The following is a 26,762-nucleotide window of genomic DNA, read 5'->3' as shown; positions in this document are numbered from 1 at the left end:
CTGGGTTGGGAAGATCTCCTGGAGAAGGAAATGGCAACCCACTCCAGTATTCTTGCCTCGAAAATCCCATGGACGGAGGAACCTGGTAGGCTACAGTCCATGGGGTCACAGTCGGACACGACTGAGCGACATTTATTTATTTACATCCTTCACTGTTCCTGAAGAGATTACCGACTATTACCAAGTATGAATGCCTATCTATTATCAAGTATGAATGCCTATCAGAGTAGAATAAATTGGGAGTTAAAGAGTTAGGCCTTACACAAACCTGCCTACCCTATCCTCCTCAGCCTTTATGTTCTCAAGGGTTAGTACAATACTGGGAGAGCAAAGGGGAACAGCAGCTGATATTCACATACAGGTGAAGTTCATTATCACACGTCAAAAGAACTGCTAAATAGAAAAAAAAAAACCTGCAAAGAACTGAACGGGTAAATAAAATGTAAGCTGTAGCAACTAATCACTTTCCTTTCTTCCTTGAAGGTAACTTTACAGTTCAGGAAGTTGAATATAGCCATCTTTATCACATGTCACAACAGCCAAATGGTGACATGCCATCTCCCTTATCCAAGCTTAAACTCACCAAATGATCCTCCCCCCAGTGATTCTTTAAGGCAAAAGCAGCCATGGTTCAGATTTGCAATGCAAGGCCAAATAGTCCTCCTTAAGTTTTGGCCTGTCAATTCACCTTTTGGCATGATATCCTTTTAACTTAAAGAGGGGTCAGATACCACTGAGAGGCCTTCATACCTGACAGCAATAAGCATTACTGAAATCCCACTGTAGTATTTGAACACAAAGCAGGTTTGAAAAAATCTTAAGGAACAGGATGAAATTAGAAATCCATCATGCTGTATTTTAATACTGTAGCCCAATGGCTGGCATTAAGCCAATAAATCATTAATGACTCACTAACTTCCAGAACATACAAAAATAATTCTTTGCAAGAATAAAACTAGAGGGTATTTTTTTTTTGAAAATTTAAAGTTTTTCTATGAAGCAGTACATTATCAATCATACTGATACCTCTGGCATGCTCCAGAGAAAGGAGACCAAGTTTAAAATAATTTTCTAGAAGTACAGAAGTCCAAACATACCTAATGTGGAAAAAACTAAGGCTTTGAAGAAAAACTGCATTCCCATAAGAGGACCAATGTAACAAAAGAGCTGATTGCCCAGTCTCTAAGTAGTAAGATTTTCTATTTGTACCATTTCAAGAAAATGGCTTTGAGTATCTCATTTGGAACAATTATATACTTAACAAGGAAAGAAAAAAGGTGGTGTTTTTCCTTCTAAATCCCCACAATACTCTATCCATACCTATTACTACATCTGCCATTTCCCAAGTTTCTTTTCACTATTTGTCCCAAGGCTTAGCTTGTGATGTGTGCTCCCTGCATATACAATTACACAATTACCTGAAGGATTTATCTTTGTATTCCCTGCCCCCAGCACATTAACACTGCCTGTAACAAAGGTCCTTAGTGTCTGACATGAGAAAGTACTGAAATATGAAGCATTTCTATGCTATGACAAATACACAGAAGCTGAAAGGAATAAAAAGTGCAAAAATGCAAAAGCTCAAAGATTTAGAGGAGGACAACACATTTAGTTTTATTTCAATCAAATCACAACACTTTCTTTTCCAACTGATGCAAAGTGCATCTACAATTTTCTATTACAGATCCACTTTAAAAGGTTTTCTCTGACATTACAGCAAGCCTTTGTTTCCCCCAAACAGAGGGAATATTCCCAAATTCTTCCTCAAGTAAAAATAAAAACTCCATTCCAGTAAATGGCAATACATGAAATTACAGTAAACCAGACACTTGAAAGGATAGCCAAGAAGTCTTCCAACAGTTTATTAGAAAGAATGTAGACATTAAAAAAAATCCTCACTGTCATGAACATAAATTGAGGTTTTCAGCCCAGGTACACGCTGAATCCAAAAAAAAAAAAAGGAATAAAAAAATCCAATAGTGTATTAACATTTTTTTCCACTCATTTGCCATACTGACAGTGCAAATACAAATTTGGTCTAAATGTACAGACTCTCAAGCAACAATGTACAGCCTTTCTTCGTCCTCCATGCTAAGAGATGTAAAAGTTTAAGGGTCAAACAATACCAAATGTACAGGCTTCAAAACCATCTAAGTTAGGGCATTCACTAGTTTTAGCTAAGATACATCTGAAACACTGACAAGTGATCACTTACATAATAATGTCAAGTAAATTTTCTGAAAAATAAAACTTTAGTGGAACAATCCTGAAGGATATGGCAGAGGAATAACATGTTACCAGTTTAAAAGTATCAACCAATTCTTTCAGCCACTTTTGAGTCCATGTTCTAAAATCTAAAATTTAGTTCCTTTCCCTAAACCAGAGAGCTTCCTATCATGTCAGTATCTAAGTTATGAGTAAAGGAGACTTAGGTGAGATTTTTATTTATCACAACTGCTGTGTCAATTGCCTAGGACCTCAACAGCATCATGGAAATCTGGGAAATGTTCATGCACAAGGTTATTGCCTTAGCTGACTTAAAACTGCCCCATACAATGGTACATATCAACCCTTAGTGAAGCCTTAAAAAAAACAAACAGGTTGAAAAATGGGTTAAAGGAGGCAAATACAGCATCTGCCTTTAGAGCTATCAACTCAGGAATTCTCTCAATTATGAAATCTTGCAGAGAAGTTATTTTTCTTTCTCAAAATCCAGCGATGACAATATCCCTTACTCCAGATCTGGCATTTCTGAAAAGATTTTTGAAAGATTAGTGAAAATTACGAGAGGATAATAACCCAACAACTTTTGAATCATTCAAATTGTTGCTTTAGCTGTTTGTTAGAGGCCATAAAGAAATAATCACGTATCTTCCATAATCACGGATCTTCTAAGAATTTTAAACAAGTAACTTCTCTATTTTAAGTTTGGTCTTTGATGTGAAATCTCTCTGTGCAGATTTATTTTTACAAAGATACTTACTTTCATCATCACTGTCTTGTGAATCCTGCAGAAAGAGAAACAAAAAATTTCAACCAAATTGATCAAATACTCCTCCGCTAACTGAACAGTTTGCCTTAAAAAGTTGAAGCACTATACTTTTGACCAAAGTAGCAGAGACATGTGGTTACATTCATCTCATGAACTTATCAATGGACTTAAAAACAGGTTTATTTAAGATGAATAGTATGTACAGCTGAGGATATATCTTCCTATAAGATGTGTGCCTTTTGGAGGGAATCGAGCCCATTCTTTGAATTCCTTTCTACTAATCAAAATGAATTTTTCTATAAAATGCTTTCTCTCTTGGCATTTAATGCAAGAGAAAAATGGCTCAATATGAAGACCACTGGAATGACAGAAGACAATGAACTCTAATCCTAACTGTTGAACTATTTAAATAAATATTTTCCAAACTAGATCGAAAAACTTTCTTGAAGATGTTAACAGGATACCAGGTGGGAAAATTTTGAAAAGAGTGGACCAGTATATCCTTACAGATTCACAACATCCACTTGTTTACTATATGTCTCTCTGACCATCCTGCTGTTAAAACCTGTTTAACTTTGTCAAAATATTCCCTAAACTGTTAATTGAATAAGGTATATGTCTCTGCACAATAATTATTCTGAACTATAAATCTGGTCCCTTTAAGAATGATCCATGGGACACCTGATTCCTAGTAGGTATCCATCCCTCTAAAATGAAGACTTCTAAAAGAATTGGTTTTCCCTGTAATACTTTGTAGGAAAAAAACCAACCAGTGGCAAAAAAAGCAGTCTTGATTTATATAAAACAACCTGTAAATACATTGTTTCTTACTATTTTATTAAACATAGAAAAGAATTTATAGACTTACATCATCTGCTCCATCTACTTCTGGTAAATCTACATCCTCATCACCACCCATGTTGTTCATCATCTATTCGAAGTGTAAAAATTAGTTTTAAAAATGATGTTAAATTAAGCCCTAATTATTAGGTTGCACACTCCAGAATAAACCTTAGCTCTGCCATAGATTTCCACCAATTAAAAAAAAATTCAACTATAGGTTAGTTAGGTACTTTCCTTTCTGGAAAAGTTAGATTTTATGTAACTACATAAAATCCTGAAACTGTAGTAGGAAGTTAAGAGTAAGTTCTCATTGAAGAAAAGTGAAATTTTAAAAATTCATCCAATTAGACACATATGTATGATGCAGAAATTAAATACCACAATCCTGAACAGCAGGTACCTCTGGTGACTAAGAATGGGATTATTTTTTGTTGTTAAGTTTTGTATGTTCAACTAAGTGGCGTGTGTATTATGGTATTCTCATTGTAGTTTTAAATACTGTGAAGAATCAATGGTAACTTAAAAATAAAAGTCCTTTGGGCTGATTAGTTTGTATGAAAGCCTTGAATACTGAATTCAGCTAAACACCAGTAACTAAGTTAAAATCAGAAAATAAACATAATCCTTGAAAGAAAACATATAGGCTGTGTAAAATACTCTTATATACTTAAAATAAACTGGACCCAACAGAGAATAAGAACTGCAATATAACGTAAAGAGGTATAAATAAGCAGACTGAATAATTCATATGGAACTTCAAAAACACATGCTTACCTGAACTTCAGAGTTAGAAGGGGTCTTAAAAAGATACTGACTCAAAAACCTTTCAGTATAAAAATCCTGAGCATCTACTCTCAAATAATATGAGTAACTAGTGAAGTTTTCCTACATCTGAAGACACTAAATACTGGTTAAGATTCTTTGAGCAGGAAAAATACTCAGAAGGCTCCAAAGTGCAATACTAGATGTCAAGATGCAATGGCAATAGATGCAGAACTGAATACATTTAAGAGTTTACTTAGGAGATTGTTAAAAGTTGTGACGTGCATATCTGGGTAAATGGTGGCACCGATTAGTACAGGTAAGGAGTAGCACAGTTTAGGAGAATGAATATCATTTCTCCCTTCTCTCTTTTGAAATCAAGGTACTAGAGCCATATGAGATGTTAAATAAGCAACTGCATACATGAAATTGGGTACTTACTTTTTAACTTTTTTTTTTTTCAAAGAAACAGTAAAAATTAGCTGTTGTACTGACCATATAGTTTATTTTCCCTTACACATCAACTTTAGAACTTGACACTAATTTTTAAAAACTTGTAAAAAAACAGTCTTGAAAGTAAAGTAATGCAGGTCCTTACATATCACTAGGCCTTTAAAACCAAATTAAACTGCCTAGAAAGAAGTATACTGACAGGGAGGTGGAAGAATGCATTTAAAAGAACTTACCTCAGAGAAACGATCAAAATTAGACATGTCCTCGTCAGAATCATCTTCCCAGTCTTTCCAATTATTAAAGTCCACACTAAGCCAATTAAGCTATAGATCAACACAAATATCACCCTCTGATTAGATTATTGAATTGTGGAGTTCATACTCACTAGCAAGGCATGGAATCAGCACAAAGAAAGAATAGACTAGAAAAATCAGTCAATCAAATGCAGTATATATTAGTAAATATAGTTTCATGGAGTCTCAGTTGTCAGAAACCTTTTTCTTTAAAAAAAAATTCACTAACAGAAACTATTCAAATTCAGATAATCAATTAACTTATTATTTTTTAAATGCCACCATGATATACTCTGATCTGATATTTCAGTAATTTATACCTTTAAGTCTTTCTCTTGAATGCAAAAGAGCCTGCATCAATTAGAGACTGATCTTATTCTGACCACCCTCAGTACTGACACTAATAAATCTCAAAGTAGAGAAAAGCATATGGAACACAAGGCCTTAATAGAAATATGCCATGAAATAAACACACTATAATTCCTCATACCAATTTTTAAAAATACCGGTTCCAGGTGTATAACATTGTCACTTGACATCTGTATACAACTACAAAGTGATTACCTTCCAAGTCCACTTATTGTCTGTCACTATAAAACTGACTCCTTGTACCCCTTTATCTACCCCTTCAACTCCCCCTCCCCTGCTCGTAATCATCAATCTGTTCTCTGTATGTGTCTTTTAGTTTTGTTGTATTTTTTAAAATTAGGTTTGTCTTTTTCCTTCTGACTCATTTTACTTATTACCCTCAAGGTCCATCCATGTTGCTGCAAATGGCAAGATTTCATTCTTTTAAGATGGCAAAATACTAATCCACTGAACAGACACACACCAGGTTTACCATTCATTCATCAATAGATACTTTGGCTGCTTCCGTATTTTGGTTATTTTAAATAATGCTGCAATGAATAGAGATGGCACACATTTTTTCCAACTAGTGTTTTCATATTCTTCAGATAAATACCCAGAAGTGGAATGCCTAGATCATATGGTAGTTCTACTCTTTAATTTTTTGAGAATCTCTATACTATTTTCCATAGTGGCAACATCAGTTTATAATCCCAACAAAGCATTTCTTATTGGCCTTCTTGACATCAGCCATTCTAACAGTTAGAAGATGATATCTCATTGTGGTTTTAATTTGGATTTCTCTAATAATTAGTGATGAACCTGGGCCAAGGCAATGAAAGCCTGGAATCCTAATCATTAGGTCACCAGGGAACTGCTCTACCTGTTCCTTTCTTTAATTTTTATTTTATATTGGAGTATAGCAGAAGTCTGCCCCCTTTTTAATTGGATTTTTGTTGCTGAATTGTAGGAGTTCCTCATATACATTAGATATTAACCTTTTATCAGATACATGATTTGTAAATATATTTTCCCATTAAGTAGGTTGTCTTTTCATCTTGGTGGTTTTCTTTGCTTGGCAGAAACTTTTTAGTTTGATGTCAATGTATCTTTAATTATTTTAAAATACCTAACTTTCAAAAAAAGGAAAAGAAACCTACCTTTGCCCTTTCTTTCGTTAACCTTGGCCATGACTGGCCAGATTCTCCTTTTCGTAAACAACATAAAATTGATCTGTCCGTTCTTTTATGCTTGGAATCCTAAAACAAAAATAAATGTTTTCACAGTTATAACTCTCTAGTATCAATATAAGATACAAAGTTGCTTGGTGTCATTTCTTTCCTCCTCATTTCTTTCCCTACACCCTGAAACACCTAGGCTACTGAAGATTTCATAAGCTATCCAATAGCAAAAGTATCATTTTTTGCCTCCCCTGAACAAGGTGAATAGCATAAAAAGTTTTAAAAAAATTAGTAAACATGGTGTAAGCATAGAACATACTCAGCTACATCTATGCTTAAATAAAACAAGCATCAAGAGTACTGTCATTATATTAACTACACTGCAATTTTAAAAAGGTTAAAAAAGACAGTACTGTCCTGAGTCTAAACATTGATAACAACAAAAATAATATGCAAAGTAGTAGTTACAAAATGGAAAACAATGCAAACCATGTAATTATATTTAGCCTCTGAACTGTTAAGAATTAATATTCATCTCTAAAATGAGTATTTAAATTATGTCCATTTCCTCACAATTTAAAGTTAAATTTAAATTTTGGGGGGGATTAAAGTTTCAAAACTACTTACATTTGGATCAATACAGTGAAAAAGATCAATTTCATTTAAATGTTTAAAATTATCACTTCCTCCAAGACAACTGTACAAAAAAACGGAGGGGGAAAATGAGTCTCTTCAAAGAGGTATAGATTAGTAATAACTTCAGAGAAAACACAAAACAAGCAAACCAAAGCTATTCAAGCTGTCGGAAACAAGTTTTTCACCCAAGGATGTAAAAATGGTAATTTACCTGAATGTAAGTTTTGATTTTTCAAAATTTACATTAACATCTCTGCTGTCTTCAACACAAAACTCAATGAAGACATAGTCCCTCCGATCGTACCACTTTGCAGAAGCAGGTTGCCTATAATGAGATAAAATTAGACAAAGTTAAGCTGAAATTCACTAAGTGGGTATTTACATAACCTCTGAAATTTAGCATGTAAGTAACATACTTCTATTCTCCATCAGAGTGTTATTTTGAGGCAATATATTACAATTTCAAATGTGAACTATTAATATGTTTTTTCCTAACAGGTGCATTTCAGGTTAAAATGCAATGATACTGTTTCCTCATAGGAAGAGACTTTAAAACGTAAGACCAAAATGTTCAATGGAGTTAACCATTTAGGTAGCCCTGTTAAAATTTGTGTGCTACTTCTTTACAGCCCTGCTCTTAAAAATTCAACTTCACAGGATTTAAAAGAACTAATCCATTGTCATACGAAATATAGTACGCAATATTTCTACTTACAATTCGAGAAACTTGGGGGGGAATTTTTTAGAAGTATGAGAAATGACAGTATTTCAGAGTTCTGCCTAAAGCTCTACTCATCCATTGAAATTATGTTTTAAATATAGCTAAAAATCTGCTAAAAGCAAATACAGTCAAATATGGTTAATTAACAGGCAGTAAAGATTATAAGCACTTCCCAGGTGGTGCTAGTGGTGAAGAATCCACCTGCCAATGCAGGAGATGCAAGAGACATGAGTTCAATCCCTGGGTAGGGACGATCCTCTGAAACAGGAAATGGCAACCCAATCGGTATTCTTGCCTGGAAAATCCCAGAGAGAGAGGATCCTGGTGGGCTACAGTCCATGGGGTCACAGAGAGTCAGACAATACTGAGTGCACACACACACAAGATTACATGTGATAAATAAAATTTTTCTTTGTTATCTTCAAGACTAAGACAGGTTACTTCGATAAATATTTACACACTCATAAAAACTCCAAGAATCCTCACACACACGCAGGCATGCACGCACGAAGAACAGGTAGATTAACAGCACTTGCCTGTAAAGCATGAGCCAGAAAGAGAAAAGAAAGGAAATAGAGCCATATCAATCCTAACTGTTCCAATTATTTTAAAAACCGTTTATTTTCCATTTTGGGTGCAATTTTTAAAAATAAGTATGTGCCACTTTGATCATCTAAAAATCAAAGTTACAGGAATTATTTGTATTTTTTAAACTTTTCTATAAACCCAAAACTTCAAATCAAAACTTTTAAAGAAATTAGTTATATCTTCAAACACTATTCATAAATCAACTCAACATAAAGGAATTGTTTGCTTCCGAAATTCCCAATCCTAAGGTGTAAGTAACCGTTTCAAGTTCTAAAACGTTACAGCCACAGCTCATTTTTACACAATGATTACACTTGTGTAATGGTTAAACTAGTTGCCAGACACTACTCTGGAACACTGATATCAGCTCTGAAATTAAAAGTTATAAATGGCGGGACTTCCCTGGTGGTCCACTGGCTAAGATTCCAAGCTCCCCATGCAGGTCAGATTTGATCCCTGGTCAGGGAACTAGATTCCACAAGCCGCAACTAGGGAGCCCACATGCCACAACTAAGATCCAGCACAGGCAAATAAACATTAAAAAAAAAAAATTATAAACAGCAATTTCCAAAGCTGAAATACCAACAAATCAGCAAGAGTAACAGTTATTTCTTTAGGCATCTACTGGCAGACTTGGGTGGGATTTAAAAATGTCTTTGAAAAATGTCTATGACTTCCCTGGTGGCTCAGATGGTAAAGCGTCTGCCTACCATGTGGGTGACCTAGTTCGATACCAAGAAAATGGCAACCCACTCCAGTACTCTTGCCTGGAAAATCCCATGGATGAAGAATCCTGGTAGGCTACAGTCCATGGGGTTGCTAACAGTTGGATACGACTAAGCGACTTCACTTTGAAAAAGAACCAAACTTCTGTGGACTAAAAAAATTAAAAATAAAACCCACAATATCTAATGTTACCATGTCAATGTACATAAAATAAATGATTTAGGAGTTTATTAATAGGTTCCAATAGGCCACACATTACCTCTAGTTCATTTTCTTGCCAAAACAGCTTTCTCAATATGTGGTAACATGTTTGGTCCTTTCTATGCAGCTTGTGGGATCTTAGTTTCCCAACCAGAGATCAAATGGGCCTTCAACAATTAAAGCACCAGGAGTCCTAATCCCTGGACTGAGAAGGAATTCCCCCCATGTTTGTTCTATAACGGAAAATATTTATTATTTGCTAACTTAACTCATTACTGACTAGGGAATTTTCGCAAAAACATCAGTGGCTGGAAATTTGTTATATAAGTGAATATTTAAACATCTCTGGTCAATAATGTTTGGGTAACAAATGTTTGGGCTTCCCAGATGGCTCAGTGGCAACAAACCTGCTTGCCAATGCAGGAGATGCAGGTTCGATTCCAGAGCTAGGAAGATGCCCTGAATAGGGAATTGGCAACCCACTTTAGTATGCTTGCCTGGGAAATCCCATGGACAGAGCCTGGCAGGCTACAATCCATGGTGGTCCAAAGAGTCAAACATGACTTAGAAACTAAACAATAAAACAAATTAATATATCTTCGGTCATTAATATGTCGGAACTTCTCTATGATCCAGTGGTTGAGAATCTCCCTTTGAAGGGGACTTGGGTTGAGCTCTTGCTGGAAAACTAAGATCCCATATGACTGAGGGAAACTAAGCCCACTAACTGCAATTACTGAGCCCAGGGTTCTGCAATGAGAAGCCTGAATACAGCAAAGAGGCCACATGCTACAACGAAGACCTAGCGCAGCCAAAATTTAAAGAAATAAAAATAAAAACAATGTTTTGCCCACTTCAGGCAAAAAAAGTATGGTGTCTCTCTCCTTGGCCAGCGACAATTTGAAAGAATGACTGCAAATTGATCCAAATACACTGACTATAAATACTCCAAATTTATATTGATTTAAAAACTATCCACAATTCTAGATTACCAAAAGATAATACAGCTCCAATTCTTTACAAAAAGGCAACTGAGAAGAACAGACATCTATCCTCTTTTCCCTTTATGAATGTTTAAATTTTGTTTATCCATTTATATTTTACTTTTGGCTGCACTGGGTCTTCACTGCTGCTCTCAGGCTTTCTCTATTTGCAGTGAGTGGGAGCTACTCTCTAGTTGCAGTGCTCAGACTTCTCCTGTTGCAGAGTGCAAGTTCTAGGGTGTGCAGGCTCCACTTCTAGCTCTAGTGGAATGCAGGCTCAGCAGTTCTGACACACAAGCTTAGCTGCCCTGTGGCATGTGGACTCTTTCCAGATCAGCGATAGAACCCACGTCCTCTGCACTGGCAGAGATTCTTTACCACTGGACCACCAGGGAAGTCCCCTTTATGAATCTTTATTAATGATACCTGAATAGGACCATTTCATGAAGGAAGCTTCCTTACAGAATTCTAGCTCTGGTGTGGAATAAAATGTGAGAGGCGAAAACAAAAAATAAAATAAAATCACCATTTTTCAATCTTTATACTGACTTGGCAGTTATTCATCAATAAACAGGACCATGAGTAATGGTTAGATGAATAGCAGATAAAGAATTTATGATCTCAGCATCACCAAAAGTTGGACAACCAGACATTTACCTCCTGATTTGATCAACACGATTCATTCCAATCTAGAACTTAACTGTTCTAGATTAAAAGAGACCTAAGAACTATCGAACAAGCACAAATTGTAAATCTGGTATGCATCTCAATTCAAACTGAATATAAAAAAAAACATTCCCGAAACCGTGGAAACCTGTCCTAGATATGGACAGAGTATTAGACAACGTGAAAACTGGTAGTTTTGTTAGGTGTGAAAGGCACTGCTTTACCAAAAAAAAAAAAAAAGGACTCAAGATTAAAAGAGAAGTACATGAGGCTTGCTTTAAAATAATTAAGGAAAAAAAAGGAGAGAGAAAGCTACATGGCAATGACCTGCTAAATGTTCAAACTGCTAAGTGTAGATGGGTTTATTATTTTCACACTTTAGAAAAATGATATTAAATGGTTTTGACACAGAATGGTTTGTTTCTTTAGAGCAACATAATCTAATGGCGATACTTATTTAAAAAGAAAGATCAATCCTTTCCATTCAATGAAGACACAAAACAACAAAGACTGTAATAGCTACAGACCAGAAGATCTATTTAGGATTTATTGCCCAATTGTCATTTATCCTCAAGTTTTAGAAATTGTTGTTCTGGTAAACAAGAATTGCCTGTTGTCAAAGGTATCCAGTTTGCAGATGTTCCTTATTTAAAGCAACATGTCTGGGATTTTCAATGTAAAATCCACTGGGGAAAAGAGGGGGGTAGATAAAATAAGAATAACCCTGTACTGGTAAACGTTGGGACTGAATAGTGGGTTTCTGAAGAATTCATTGTAGTATTCTATCTTTCCTGTAGTAACACTAAAAACAATTACCCAGATTTTTTGAAAATGAATTTTTATTGGCCCAAGTTGACTTACAATGTTGAATTAACCTGATTAATGAGAAGATTCTTCTCCCAGCATGTTTACCAATGGCTATTTCAATACTGGTAAACACACTTTTCCAGCCAATTTAACAATGTAATCTGAAATAGTTAACAGTACCGTTTACCATGTTAAAGTAGAGTGTTCACCTTCTTAAAGTGGAGTTACACATTAAGAACCTATAGTAATGGAGGAGGACCACCACTGGTGACCTGGCAGCTCTATCAAAAACCAAGTACATAAACTCTTCGGTTTCTGTTCGTATAAAGGACAAAGGAATCAGGGAGAATCTTTCTTCTTTCCTTGAATTCACATTCAGTAATCTAGATTCACATCATTGTTACAGCCTGAATTGTGTCCCAAATCCTATGTTAAGTCCTAAAACTCATGTGACTGTATTTGGAGACAGGGCCTTTAACATAAAATGAGGTCTTAGAGTGGACCATAATGCAGTATGACTAATGTCCTTGTACGAGATCACAATAGCTACAATAAACCAACCTAAATGTCCATACATAAGAGGAACGGATGCAGAAAATGTGATAGGTCTATACAATGAAATATTACTCTCAGCTGTAGAAAGGAATGAAGTAACACCATTTGTAGAAACATGAATGGACCTAGAGTTTGTCATACAGAGGGAAGTCAGAAAGAGAAAAACAAGTATCATATAATATCACTTATATATGGAATCTAGAAAAATGGTACAGAAGAATTTATTTGCAATGCAGAGTCAGCCAGATGTAGAGAACAAATTTATGGTTACCAAGCAGAGAAGGGAGGAGTGGGAAGAATTGAGAGATTAGGACTGACATATACACACTACTATATATAAAACTGACAACTAATGAGAACCTATTGAATAGCACAGGGAACTGTGGTGATCTAAATGGAAACGAAATCTAAAGAGAGGATATATGTATACGTAACTGATTCACTGTGCTGTACAGCAGAAACAAACACAACACTGTGAAGCAATTATACTTCAGTAAAATTAATTTTAAAAATACATTAATTTTTAACAAAAGATTAGGACCATTGCAGAGGGAAGACCCTGTGAAGATAGATGAAGGCCATTTGCAAGCCAAGTAGAGAGGCTTCAAAAGAAACCAACCTTTCTGACATCTTGATATTGAACTAACCACTCTCCAGAATTGTAAGGAAAAAATTTTTACTGTTTAAATCATCCATCCTCTAGTATTTTGCTATGGCAGCACTAACAAACTAATATGATCATTTTACCAGATAATAAAAGCAAAATCAAATGATCCAAATCAGAGGTTGGCCCAGGAGCCATTTGGTGTGTATATGTATGTGCATATGTATGTCAATTATTTATTTATTTATTTTTGGTTGTGTGGGTCTTCATTGCTTTGTGCAGGCTTTCTCTAGTTGTGGTGAGTGCGACTACTCTTTGTTGCAGAGCATGGGCTCAGCAGTTGTGGTGCACAGGCTTAGTTGCTCCACAGTATGTGGAATCTTCCTGGACCAGGGACTGAACCTATGTCCCCTGCATTGCAGGTGGATTCTTATCCACTGAGCCACCAGGGAAGTCCTAACTTTTGTAATATTTAAGAGTTGAAAAAATAAGAATGTGAGACAGGGATACTCATGGCCTGTAAAGCCTAACAGTTACCAAGTGACCCCGATCTAAACCATCAGAAAATACAAGAGGAAATCCTACCCTTAACCTAAATAGTAACAGACACACATATTCACTCACTTGAAAGGCAAACCAAGTGTTTATGAAATCCTTTTTGTCTTCTGTGAGGATCGTATCACATCACCCTTTTTTCCTATTAACCCAGAGAAAGGCTGATTTTAAACTCTAGCATCTAAATTATGTTAGATTTATCTCTAATCTTATACAAACCCTGGCAAAATCCCGTACTACCGTTCAAGTCTGTTAATCCATTTTTTAATACTAACATAGATGCAAAACTTTTTTCATCTCTCTATACATTATGTAAATAAGCCACTAATTACACCACCCAAAATCCCTGAAGTGGGACATTCCAAGTTGTTCTGACAAGTATTTTCAAGTTCAATATTTAGGGCTATGTCAATTTGAGCAATTAAAATTTGCATTACCTAAAATTCTCCTCTGTAGTTTTGACTAAAATTTCTTAGCTTGTCTTAGAATGACAGTGGAAACCACATTTGTTCCCAAATACAGCTTTTAGCATACTAGAATCTGGTTCATCTTAACTATGGCTTGTAGGAAAACAATAAGCACTTCTCTCCTCATTTTAAATTGGAGAATGATTCTTTACAATGTTATGTCGGTTTCTACCTTACAACATGAATCAGCTCTAAGTATACATATGTTGCTTAGCTGCTCAATCATGTCTGACTTTTTAGCAACCCCATGGACTGTAGCCCACCAGGCTCCTCTGTTCATGATTTTCAATTCAAGAATATTGGAGTGGGTTGCCATTTCCTACTTCAGAAGATCTTCCCAACCTAGAGATCGAACTCACATCTCCTGCATTGCAGGCGAATTCTTCCCATTGAGCTCTCAGGGAAGGGCATTTCTCCCTTTAAAAAAATGGATGCACCACTGACTTCCCCTAGTGGTCCAGTGGTTAAGATGCCATTTTCCCAATGCAGGGGTTATGGGTTCATTCCTTGGTCAGGATCCTGTGTGTGGCATAGCTTGGCCAAAAAAACAAAACAAAAAATGTTCTACTTTTGTAAAAGTACTTAAAAGGCTTGAAAAATGTGAAACGAGCACACACTAAATGACAATAATCTTTGTGATTAAACAAATATTGTTAAATGTGTTAAGTTTTGGGACTTCCCTGATGGTCCATGCTCCCAATGCAGGGGACCCAGGTTCAATCCCCTGTCAGGGAACTAGATACCACACATCTCAACTAAAGTTCCTGCATGCCACAGTGAAAACTGAAGACACAACTGAAACCTGGCACAGCCAAAGTAGTAAGTACATTTTGAAAAGATAAATCTGGGCTTCCCTTGTGGCTCAATGGTAAAGAATCTGCCTGCCAATGCAGGAGACACAGGTTCGATCCCTGGTCCGCGAAGATCCCACGTGCCACAGAGCAACTAAGCCTGTGCAGACTTTATTGAGTCTGTGCTCTAGAGCTTGAGAGCCTAACTACTGAAGCCCAACGTGCCCTAGAGCCCACGCTCCCCAGCAAGTGAAGCCACTGCAAGGAAAACTGCGGGCACTGCAACTAGGTAGCTGCCCTCCCACTGGTAACAACTAGACAAAAACCCATGCAGCAACAAAGACCCAGCACAGCCAAAAATAAATAAATAAATAAAAATGTATTAGGTTTTATCTTCAACTGATGGGCACATATAGAAATTAATCAAGCAAAAAAGTATTACTTTTTTACTGAAAGGCCAATTTCTTTGGATGTGAAAAAAATTGGAGGGGAGAAGAAAAGGGCAGAATCTCTTAAAAGAGAATCTATGGTAATCACTCAATTAATTAAGAGAAAGATCAGTCTGATCAATTTATAACTAATAAATATTCCCTAAATAAACATTTCCCTAATAAAGGGCTCACAAACAAGTCAAATGTAATTTGAGGGTATATACTCCTTTGGTGGTACTTCTTTTCCAGATTTCCCCAAATACAGCAAAGTCTCAGTTAACAGAATCTAAAGCTATAGATGACTCTCACCAACTTTACCTTTCAACTAGAGACCAGCAATCTACTTTTGAATCTATATGATATATAGCTGAATTTGACAAAAGATGTGATATACCAGAACACAGGACCAGCTATAGAAGATCTGAGTTAGTCCCAACCTTCACTGTCAAGAACCTCATATAGTCAAGCCTTATAGCTAAGAGAGTTAGAGTTTGAATATTATTCAATGAACAAGTATTTATTGAACACAATACCAGGAACTGTCTAGAGACAACTGTCCAGAGATAAATCCTCTGCCTTTAAGCAGCTCACATTCAAGCTGGATGACATTTAGCCCCAAAGTCTTCTATGAAACATGGGCATAGATGGTTCAGATCCATAACTAGTTATGGTTTATCTTTTTTAGAGCATAAATGTGATATACCATAAGATACTTGTGTTGGTTACCACTTTGAAAGGTAACTCATTTGTGTGTTTAAGTGTAAGATACATTATGACATACAACCTCACATACTTTATTCAGAAGTAATGATAGTCCCCCATGAGTTCATTTTTAATGGAACATGATGTTTGTTTGAATTAAAAGACCACTTTGAATTCTAAGATACAACAATAGTAATCAGAAGACTAAATTTTTTTAAAAATGGAACTTAATGGAGTAAATATACTCTATGTTTAGAGGATAAACTAAACATTTCTAGTAAATGGAAAGCTTCTTAAAGACTAGAATCACTCATTTTTAATATACCTAGAATATTTTTAAACATCTAGAAAAATTACAGGGACTTCCCTGTAGTCCAGAAGCTAAGACTCCATGCTCCCAATCAAAGGGGCCGAGGTTCTATCATCCCTGATCAGGGAACTAGATCCCACATTCCCACATGCTTGAACTAAGACCAGGCACAGCCAAACAAATAAACAAACATTAAAAATAAAAAAAAAAAATTTTAAAAGGAGAAAACGGAAAAAAAGTTTAAAAAAGATGTCACCGAAGTTCAGAATAACTGATACTTTAAGTCTGTCAACTGGCCTATCATTTACAAAAAAAGAAACTGTAATCGTATTTCAGTTTGTATCAAGTGAGGAATGATATGGAAACAAGAATATTCTGCTAAAAAAGAAAAAAAGGCAGTTCCAGTTAGTTAAGTATTATCAAAAGTCCTGCCTGTAAACATCTAAAACCAAACTCTCTTTCATATATTCTTCGCTCACAGAAACCCTGATATGCTTCTCATATTTTCAGATCTTCTGTATGTCAGTTGCACTATTATGTAGAACTTTCTGGAAAAGTGATCTGAATATACATGCAAGTCCAGTGATTCCCAAACTGGGTGCCAAGGTGGATCACAGCTCTATGGGAGAATTTACAGAGCTGTCACAGGAGATTTCAAATTTAAAAGAAATTCAGCAATACTCAGCTTCAGTCAAGATACCAAGTAGCTCAGTTTCAACAGTACATTGCACTATATCCTTCTCCACTAAGTTTCATCTTTGCAAAATTGGATTTCTGGAGGCTGTTCTAATTTAAAACTAACAAAATAACACAAAAAACAAACCAAAAACAAACAAACAAAAAATCAGTGAGGAATTGAGATGGAAGTATCCAATCTGATTTCAAGGTATAACAAGTTATAGAGTGCCCAAAAGGCAGACACCTTCCATTAATAACCACAGTTATACAATAAACTACATTTTCCTTGCAATTTATGTGTATTAGTTTTCCAAATAGTTAGGAGGCTGTGAGGACAAGCATTTAAGTTGTTTGGATCCAACTACCTAATAAATAGAACTGCTAGGGTACGCCATTTGGCGGTCTAGCAGCACCATTAAAAAACTAACCAACCCAAAACCCCAAAACAGCTAACGAAAACAGAAACACTACCAAGACACCGAGGGGTGAGTGAACCTTTGTGCTAGTTCCTTTCTTTGGTAATTACTACTTTAAAATATAAAGGTGAATGTGTTCTTAAATACACTATTCCCGCCCCAACTTAGTGCCTGCCTTCCAAGCAACTCTATGACTTTCTCACATTACCACTTGTGTGCTCATATCCTTTTAACATCGTCAAACCCGGTGAAACTTTTAATTTTTCTTCATATAAATAAAACTGAAGTAAGGTCAACGTAACAGATTTCAGAGCCTCATATCTCAGGAAGTGGCAAGGTTTTAATAGAAGCAGTTATATTAAATGATAAAACTGAGTGGTTAGTGATAGTGAAGTTGCTCAGTCATGTCCAACTCTTTGCAACCCCATGGACTGTAGCCCAGCAGGTTCCTCTGTCCATGGGATTCTCCAGGCAAGAATACTGGAGTGGGTTGCCATTTCCTTATTGGAAATATAAGGACCACTTGTAAAATTATTCTCCCTTTTCATAAAGTAGGGGAAAAAAAACTTTCTGTCAGAAATTCCAGGTTCAAAGCATAGTTGAAGAACTAAACCTTGTAATAATACTAAAAATTTAAAAAACACCTCTGTGACTTACATCCTTTCAGTACACGAAGATAATTAAGCATATTGATGTGGAAAGAGCCCTGACATAAACTCTTTCTAGCAATAAAGTATGGGTACATGAGAAGATCAACTATTGCATAGACAATCCACAACAACACGTTTTATTTGGCTCTGGAATACAACAAGATGTATTAGCATCTTCCTGGAAAACCAAAAGTTCAAAGGTGTTCTGGGGAAGTCAGCTTCTATGTAAAATCTATTACTGCCAATCTACACCGCAAATAACAACACTTCAAAATACACTAGATACAGCAATTTTCAATTCAGTGTTTCAGAACTAGATTGAGTCTAAACAGTTGATATTACAAAAGTATTTTTTTCCTGGGACGCAATTATCACTAACCACTCCACAATGATACAGCTTCTAGAAGATCTTTTAACACAATTCAAAAGGGAAATCTTAACAATACATACTGGTCTGCACTCAAGTGATCTGTCACTTCGCTTCTACTGCCTTCTAGTGCAAACACAGGAGAAAAAAAAGAAAATCCAGTTGCCAGGTTACAGTGGTTAGGAAATCAACACTGAACAAAAGCCAACATCAGTTACTCTTAGCTTATAGACATTAACCATATGCTGTATGGTCATTATTATCACTTGTTTCGGAGGTTGAAAACAGATGATTTTACTTTGGGAACAATCTTACAAAGCTGAATGATGGCAAAGTAAGTACGATGCTAACCAACGGTAACAATAATTTCTGGATAGTGTAATAAGACTGGAAAGAGTGACTTCAAATAGCTCAAATCTGAACATTTTACTCCATCTCTTAATAGGTCCAACTGATATTAAAACCAACTACAATAGCTTAAAAAAGAAAAAGTAAAGTAGCAATCCCGGCGGGGTGGGTCTTAAACAGAGGAGAGGTCCTCAATTCCCAGCTTTCTCCAAGGTAGGAGAATGACTTCCCTGGTGGCTCAGACGGTAAAGCGTCTGCCTACAATGTGGGAGACCCGGGTTCGATCTCTGGGTCGGGAAGATCCCCTGGAGAAAGGAAATGGCAACTCACTCCAGTATTCTTGCCTGGAGAATCCTGGTAGGCTACAGTCCGAGAGTCGGACACAACTGAGCGACTTCACTTCTAGGCAAACTACTAGACAAAAGTTCAAAAACTAGAAAGAAATTTACCTCGGAAATGAGACTGAAGAGCTAAGAAGTGATAAAAAGCAGACCCTAAACCCTTGAGATGTCCGGCAAAAAACATCTTTCTCCACAACTAAAACAATGTTTCCAGCAGACATCAACAAAATGAACCCTCATCAGCCAAGATTCTTCCTAGGACTCTTACTAGAAAGTCTTTTTCAACTCAAGTAACTGACTCCTAATACTCACCTTGTAAATTCATTCAGTCATTAATAAGATATCCTAAAGAATTTGCGAGAGGGTATATATGCAGTTATCTTAAAACGAATGATATTTACCTGGACTCTTCAAAACACTCATTTTGAAAGTAGCATTCTTAACTACAGACAGACTGCTTTTAGAAATAGTGATTGTTACACTACCCGAGCTCTTAATCTATTTACAAATACTTAAATCTCTTACCTATTTAACTATTTCATGTGACCTCCCAGAGTGTTTCTATTTCAAACCATATTCAACATACTATTTCTTCGTGAAAAGATTTGCTTGGTTACATTAACCTATTAAAAGTTGGTAAGGCCTTACGTGAGGATTCATGTTCTCACAGTGTTAAAACTTGACAATCCTTGTACATTATCTGGAATACGGATTTCTTAGAGTAAAAGCACAAACTACGTAGATTAAAAGCTATTATATACTTTTGGGGGTGGAGGAATCCTTCCAAATTCTAACATATTACTTTACAACAATACACGCGTTCTTCTCAAGGCTTATCGTTAACTGGCTCTGGTGTTTTTTTCCATATCCATTTAGATGTCTAACTAAATATACTCACCGCATTATTAACGAAACACTTGAAAGAGCATTATTTTTTCCAGGAATAAAAACTGTTCCCCTCAATTGCTCTCCATATGCAATTTTTAGGAAGCATTTAGTGCCAAAAAACTCTCACATCTGAAAATGTAAAGCTTTCCCTGAGAAAAATTTAAAGGCTTGAAAGTGGCGGTGCCAAGAATTCTCATTTGGTTAAAATCATCAAGGATTCCCTGTATCATAAAACTTCTTAAGTATCTAGTCACCTCACGTAAACAAATTTGAGCCAAGGTAACGACATACCTGTTTCATCCTTAAATTAAGCCAAGATAACGAAAGCTCGCCTAAAGTTTAATATAGAACACAGAAAATGTCCACAAGTATCTCTCGACTCCAACACGTGCAGAACTCCCCGCTCAATGGTAATTCCTCGCTGCCAAGGACACGATTGAGTTTTGGCAACCTTCACTCAGCGAGACTGGAGTCAGGAGGAAGTCTGGAAAGACCACACTCAAGCAATCACGACACCCGAGAGGGAAGTTAAGTTGCGAAGAATGTATGGCCTCCCTCCAGTCGCCTGCAAGTACCTGTCGCTCGCGGGGGAGGGCCGCGTGGTGCTCTACCGCGAGCACCAGCAGCCTCGTGGTAGCACCCACCGCAGGTGCACCTGGCCCCGGGCCTAGCCCCAGCATCACAGAGCGACAGGGGCAAACTGCCCCTGGAGCGGAGCAGAGGCCCACCAGGGTCCACGCCTCCAGGGCGCCCGCGTGGTCAAAAGCTCACGGGAGATTAAGGCCTACGGCTAAGTCACCGAGAGTTTGGAGCGGCCCGCCCGGCCGATGGGGGGTAAGTGGGATTTCCGGCACAAGAAAGCCAAAGGCCAGTATAGAGGTGGGGAAAGCGGACATCGGAGGAAAAATGTCCTCCACCCGCCAACGGTAACCGGAACTAGGATAATGAACCTCCCACCCCCAGGCAAGAACGATTTCCACCGAGGACGAAAGCCGAGGGGGCCGAAAGAGGGGGAGGGGAAGGGACGGCTTCCCGGCAGCCCCCCGCGCGGCCTCGGCCTCCCTCCCGGACGACCTTCTCTCGGCGAGGTAGCGCACTCACATCGTGAAACGGGGCAAGGGGACGGGCGAACGGGTGGGCGGGCCTCTCCGGCGGCAGCTCCTGGGCAGGCGACTCCTCTCCGGTGGCGACCCCGGCGTGTTCTCCTCAGTCGCGGCCTCTTCTCGCTTTCCTCAAGCGACGGCGGCGGCGGCGGGCTCGACCTGGCTCCCCAGAATGCACCGCGCGGGGAGAGCGACTCCTCCGGTCGGAGAGAAGAGGAAAGTGTAGCAAAAGGGGCGCGAGGACGGAGAATGAACGTGCGTGCGTGCGAGCGAGGGGTGGTGAGGCCGGGCGGCGGCTGGTGACGCAGCAAAATGCCCGGGCCTAGCCGCCGCGCGTGCGCACTCTTTGTTTTCGGGCTCCTGCGCGGCTTTCTAGAGATATCTACGGAAAGGGCGGGGCCTCCCAGCTCCTTCGCGATCCTTCCCGGCGCTGGCTCCGCCCTACGTCCGCAGCCTCTGGCCGGACTGGTTCCCGCCACTCATCCCGCGCTCCCCCCTAGCGGTGGAAAACCGTTGGCCGTCTAACCGCCGCGCCACGCGCCTCGGACTATCTCCCAGAAAAACGGCCGCGTTGACCGCGGGAGAAAGGCCGAGGCGGAGGGTGCGGAGCCCAGAGTCTCGGAAAGTGAAGTGGAGGTTCGGTTCCTCTTAAAGAGAGTAAACCAGTCCGCCGAGGAACTGCACCGCAGAAGCCTCTGCTGTTCATATTTGCGGAGAAGGGCTAACTTCTGAATTAAGGGCCTGGGTCCAGCTCGCCATCTTTCTGAGGGTTGGCGATGCTGTAAAGAGGCAGCGAAAATTTGAGGTCTTTTGAGGGGGAACTTTTTACTCTTTGCGCGCGGCATTTGCACCTACTTTGAGAAATTAGTGCTATAGGTGAGACAGGAAGGTTATTTGCCGTTTAAGTTTGTAGGAATGGAGAGATTAGGACACTCCTGTCTCCAGGTACATCAGTTGGGGGATAGGCCCCCTCCCATCTTTTTCCAACAGTTATTTGTGGAACTGCCGGTTTGTGTAAGGCACTGGTTTAGGATCTTGAGGGTTGGTAAAAAACACAGTTCCTTGTCTACTCTAGAAGGTCACTTAACCCTGGAGCAAGGGGAGACATACACCAGTGCACCGCTCATTAGCAGATAAAGTTTAAGGAAAGTGCAATCGACTTGGGAAGTGTTTGGGGGCTTGCATGTTCAGCATTGAGGACTTGGTGTATATTCTGTGCAAGGCAGATGTTGGGAGCTACAGAGATTGGACCCAATGCTCGAATCTCGGTAAAAGGGGAGGTTAAACGCCAGCTCTCATATACTATGATTCTATGGAGCCTAGTACTTGTTGGGGAAAACGGAGTACACACACAAGTCAAGATATTTGAGTCCTATAATGGAAGTACAAAATATAATGGGTGCATAAAAGGAGAGGCCTTATGAAAAAAGATGATCTAAAGCATGGAAATGAGTGGAGGCATGAATGACCTTTCAGTTGACTCTGGGGCATAGTTTAACCTCTACCCAAGGATGAGTATCTAAGAGAAGGTACCTGTGTTTAACTTTGCTACTTGTTATATAATTAGAGCTCAAACATTGTGAAGTTACTTGAGTTGCAAATTTGTGACTGATAGAAAAGGTAACCCCCAAATTTAGGGTTTTATTGCTCTGTGGGACGCTATCCAGTTTTAACATGCAACCTTATTTGAATTCTTTTATGCCCATAAATAAAGTCCCTCAAATCTCCTTGGAACCAGCTTTACCATCTTCCTGGGTCCCTCAATGAATTGAGGAAATGCTTAAGTGTAAGTGTTAGTTGCTCAGTCATGCCCAACTTTATGGACCCCATGGGCTGTAGTCCCACCAGGCTTCTCTCTGTCCATGGAATTCTCCATGCAAGAATACTGGAGTGGGTTGCTATTCCCTTCTCCAGAGAGCATTTTTCCGAATCAGGGATCTAACCTGGGCCTCCTGCATTGCAGGCAGAGTCTTCACCATGTGAGCCACCAAGGAAGTCAAGTTAATGCTTGGCTCATCTTGATTTTGTGTTTGTGGGAGAAGCATGTTTTGAAAGTTTTTGAAAATTTTTCTTTGATATCCTCAGAGGTGACATCAGAAATGAGTGGGAGTAGTACATTCCAGGCAGGGAGGGATCTTGATAGGTTAAGTGGTGGGAACAGAAGTGGATCTTGGTGGGACTGGCAAACTTTCTGTAAAGGGTCAGATAAGACCACAAGGTCTGTACTGGAACTTTTGAATTCTACTATTGTAGCATGAAATCAACCACAGAAAATATATAAGAAAACCAGAGTGACTATTTAAAAAAAAACTGAAATCTGAATTGTTTATGTCCGTGTGTCACGTTATTTTCTTTTCCATCCTTTGTAAATGTAAAAGTCATTCTTGAAGGCCATACAGAAATTAACAGCCTGAAGGCTGCAGGCCAATCCTCGGCGTAGGTAGTCCAGAGCATAGGGGGAAGGTAGGTCGCAACCAGATAATGGTGGCATCTGAGTAGCAGGCTAATTGTTTTCAACTTATTTCTCTGACAGTGGGAAACTATTGATTTTTTTTGAAGGGGAGTAACACTCTTGTGTTCTAGAAAGATTAATTTGGCACCAACATATAAGATGAACTGAAAATGGAGGAACTGAAGATAGCATTTGGAAGTCTGCAAGCTGAAACAACTGGCAATTTCCGTTATCAAAAGAAAGTGCTATGGGGAAAATTGCCTTCCATACAAATTTTTTGAAAATTCAAATCCATTGCATTGTATTTTATAGTTTATTTACTACCCCCATTGTACATATTTTAAGGGATTTCACGTTAGTGTAGCTCTGGAAATGGCTTCTCACCCAGAAGTTTCACAAATACCTTGTAATCAGGATTATCCATGCATACAGCTTATCTATTAACTGATGGGGACCCAATTTGTACCAGATCTGTTTTTCAAATTCACTGAAAAGTTTTATATCTAGTAGGGAACAAAATCAAGTTTCAAGGATGTGTAGCTATAGTGTCAGGGATCTGGCGAGAAAAATATGCAACCCAAATTGGCAGAAACCAGAGAATGGTTGGTATTAGCTCCCATTTCACAAATTTGATCCTAACAGTCTTCTAAGAGAAAAGAATTCCCAGGCCAGTTTAACAAACTAGTGGACTTCCCTGGTGGTCCAGTGGTTAGGAATCCATCTGCCACTGCTGCGGACACCAGTTTGATCCGTGGTCCGGGAAGATCACACGTTCCTAGGAGCAACTTAGCCTATGTGCCACAACTACTGAGCCCCATGTGCTGCAACTGTTGAAGCCCAAGCCTAGATAGAGCCCGTGCTGTACAGTAAGAGAAGCCATCACAATGAGAAGCCTGTACAACACTGCAGCTCGAGAGCAGCCCCTGCTCCACAACTAGAAAAACAGACCCAACATAGCCAAAAATAAAATTTTTAAAAATAGCAGTAAAAAGGAACACAAAGAATTTGTCAGTTTCAGTTGTAGCATCCATCTTTTCCCTGAATTTTTCTGAGTCTGGAGTTTAAGTGTCCACAGTCACAAATAGCAAGAGAGAACTTTATAGATTGACATGAGCCATTTTTTTAAAAGTCCAGTTTTATGAATGGGTTTTCTAATAAGACAAGAACTTTTGTAAATAAAAGGAAAAGGAGCAAGTAGTAATCTGTTCTAGGTATAGGGTATAAGAAATTGGTCAAAGTTTAAGGGAGACAACATGACATGTTGTAAGCATCACATATCCCATGATGTAAACATAACATATACCAACTTAAATTACTTTATGATCATAAATTACTTTTTTTTTAACTTAAATTACTTTATGATCTCTGATACCATCACATCTTCCTGCTAGAAACATACCCTGCCAGCCTGGTTTAACAGTGAGAGAAAGGGGTAAAAAAATAACTGTCTTATGTTGAGCTTTTTCATATCCTGAGTTTTGCTGCAACTTTCTCCAGTAGAATGACAAAGGCATGAACTGCTCTAAGTGAAGGAAGAGGCTTTAAAAAACTAATTTAATTTTAAAATAATATACATTGAAATAGCCTAAAAATGGTCTTCTACCCCAAACATCACCTTACTGCAGTTCATATTGTAGAAAATATGACAATAAATAGTGATATATTCTTAATTCTATGTAAATTATCAGTACTGTCTGGGATCAGAAAAAATGAGGTAATAGTTTTAATTTCATAGTCTTCATGAGAGAGAATGTATTAACTGTTTGTGGGTAACTCTGTTTGCCATAGGTAAATAGATCATTGTGCTTTTTCCATTGAGTGAGGTGGGAAGTGACCAGAAGAAGGTTACATATACATTCAGACATTAGATTTTGGTGAAATATTAACATTTTGTTCAGCACTTTGCAGGATAACTAGGATAACTGGGTATATAATGGGATGATGGAGAGAAAGGATTACTTTCAAAGTTAAAGGAGCCTTTATTTTTTTCTGATTTTTTAGTTGCTCACTTGAATTTTTTTTAATGCTCCCTTTTCCAGGAAATAAAGACTACCATTTGGGGGAAATAAGAAAAGACCAAGTGCTTAGAGATTTCATGTAAAAAATATTTGGAGGGAATTCCTTTGTGGTCCAGTGGTTAGGACTCTACTCTTTCACTACTGTGGGCCCAGTTGTTCCCTGATCAGGGAACTAAGATCCCACAAGCCACCCAACGTGGCAAAAAAAAAAAAAAAGAATTTATCATATGCCTGATACAGCAAAGCAATACTGTTCCTGACTTCCAGGAATTGTAGAAAAGATAAGTAAATACATAGACTATAATGCATGGTGATGAGTACTATATTAGAGCTGTAAACAGAGTACTGTGGGAACAGCAACCCATAGAAATAAGTAGAGAAGTCTGGGAAGGTGTCAAAAAGGGGTAAGGATCAAAGCTGAGTTTCAAAGGCTGAATTAATTTCTCCCAGGCCAATGGTGAGAGGGAGAAGAGGTTATTCCAGGCATAAGATAGCACATAAAAAGCAGTGGAATTTTCAAGGATCTGTGCAAAGTTCAGCATGGTCAGAGCTTAGGAGAGACTGTAGGTAAAGGAGAGTAGTGAGAAATAAGGCAGCAAATTCAGTGGGTTCAGGGCAGATGGTAAATGGCCCTATATGCTTGCCTAAGGAGTTTGGATTTAATTCTGCTGGCAACAGAAGTTTTTTATTAATCATATAGGAATGATGCTACAGTGTGAGTGGACAAGCTTCTTGACTACAGGGACTGGTGTCATATTTGTCTTTGTGTTTCCAGTGCCAGACACGTAATAGATGTTCAAAATTTGTGGAGTATAATTTGCTGGAAAAAGACTACAGACAGGCCAGCTATGGTAGTTTAGGCAAGACAGTAGACCCAGAACTAAAA

At 38.1% G+C, this 26,762-nt stretch overlaps 1 protein-coding gene across 1 annotated transcript; it reads right to left on the bottom strand.

Moving 5' to 3' along the window:
* Nucleotides 1-1,588: 1,588 nt before the first annotated feature.
* Nucleotides 1,589-21,743, bottom strand: PTGES3 (prostaglandin E synthase 3). The gene is made up of 8 exons (XM_052639454.1): nucleotides 21,405-21,743; nucleotides 7,720-7,833; nucleotides 7,500-7,569; nucleotides 6,852-6,950; nucleotides 5,284-5,373; nucleotides 3,861-3,923; nucleotides 2,984-3,008; nucleotides 1,589-2,751 (listed from the first exon to the last, which is right to left on the bottom strand). Coding segments are annotated over exons 1-8 (483 nt in total). The 5' UTR covers nucleotides 21,407-21,743; the 3' UTR covers nucleotides 1,589-2,731.
* Between the last annotated feature and the right edge of the window lie 5,019 nt (nucleotides 21,744-26,762).

This window comes from Budorcas taxicolor, chromosome 5 (genome assembly GCF_023091745.1).
Source record: "Budorcas taxicolor isolate Tak-1 chromosome 5, Takin1.1, whole genome shotgun sequence".
In the NCBI taxonomy this organism is placed as follows: domain Eukaryota; kingdom Metazoa; phylum Chordata; class Mammalia; order Artiodactyla; family Bovidae; genus Budorcas; species Budorcas taxicolor.
Note: the sequence above shows the minus strand (reverse complement) of the source record. Positions and strands in the feature narration are given on the sequence as shown.

What these genes read in the sequence shown, in the direction of transcription:
- PTGES3 (XM_052639454.1), bottom strand. An exon ending in ATTTTGATCGTTTCTCTGAG is followed by an intron (nt 3,924 to 5,283) that starts GTAAGTTCTTTT and finishes CACTTCGAATAG; the next exon opens with ATGATGAACAACATGGGTGG. An exon ending in AAGTAGATGGAGCAGATGAT is followed by an intron (nt 3,009 to 3,860) that starts GTAAGTCTATAA and finishes CTCTTTCTGCAG; the next exon opens with GATTCACAAGACAGTGATGA.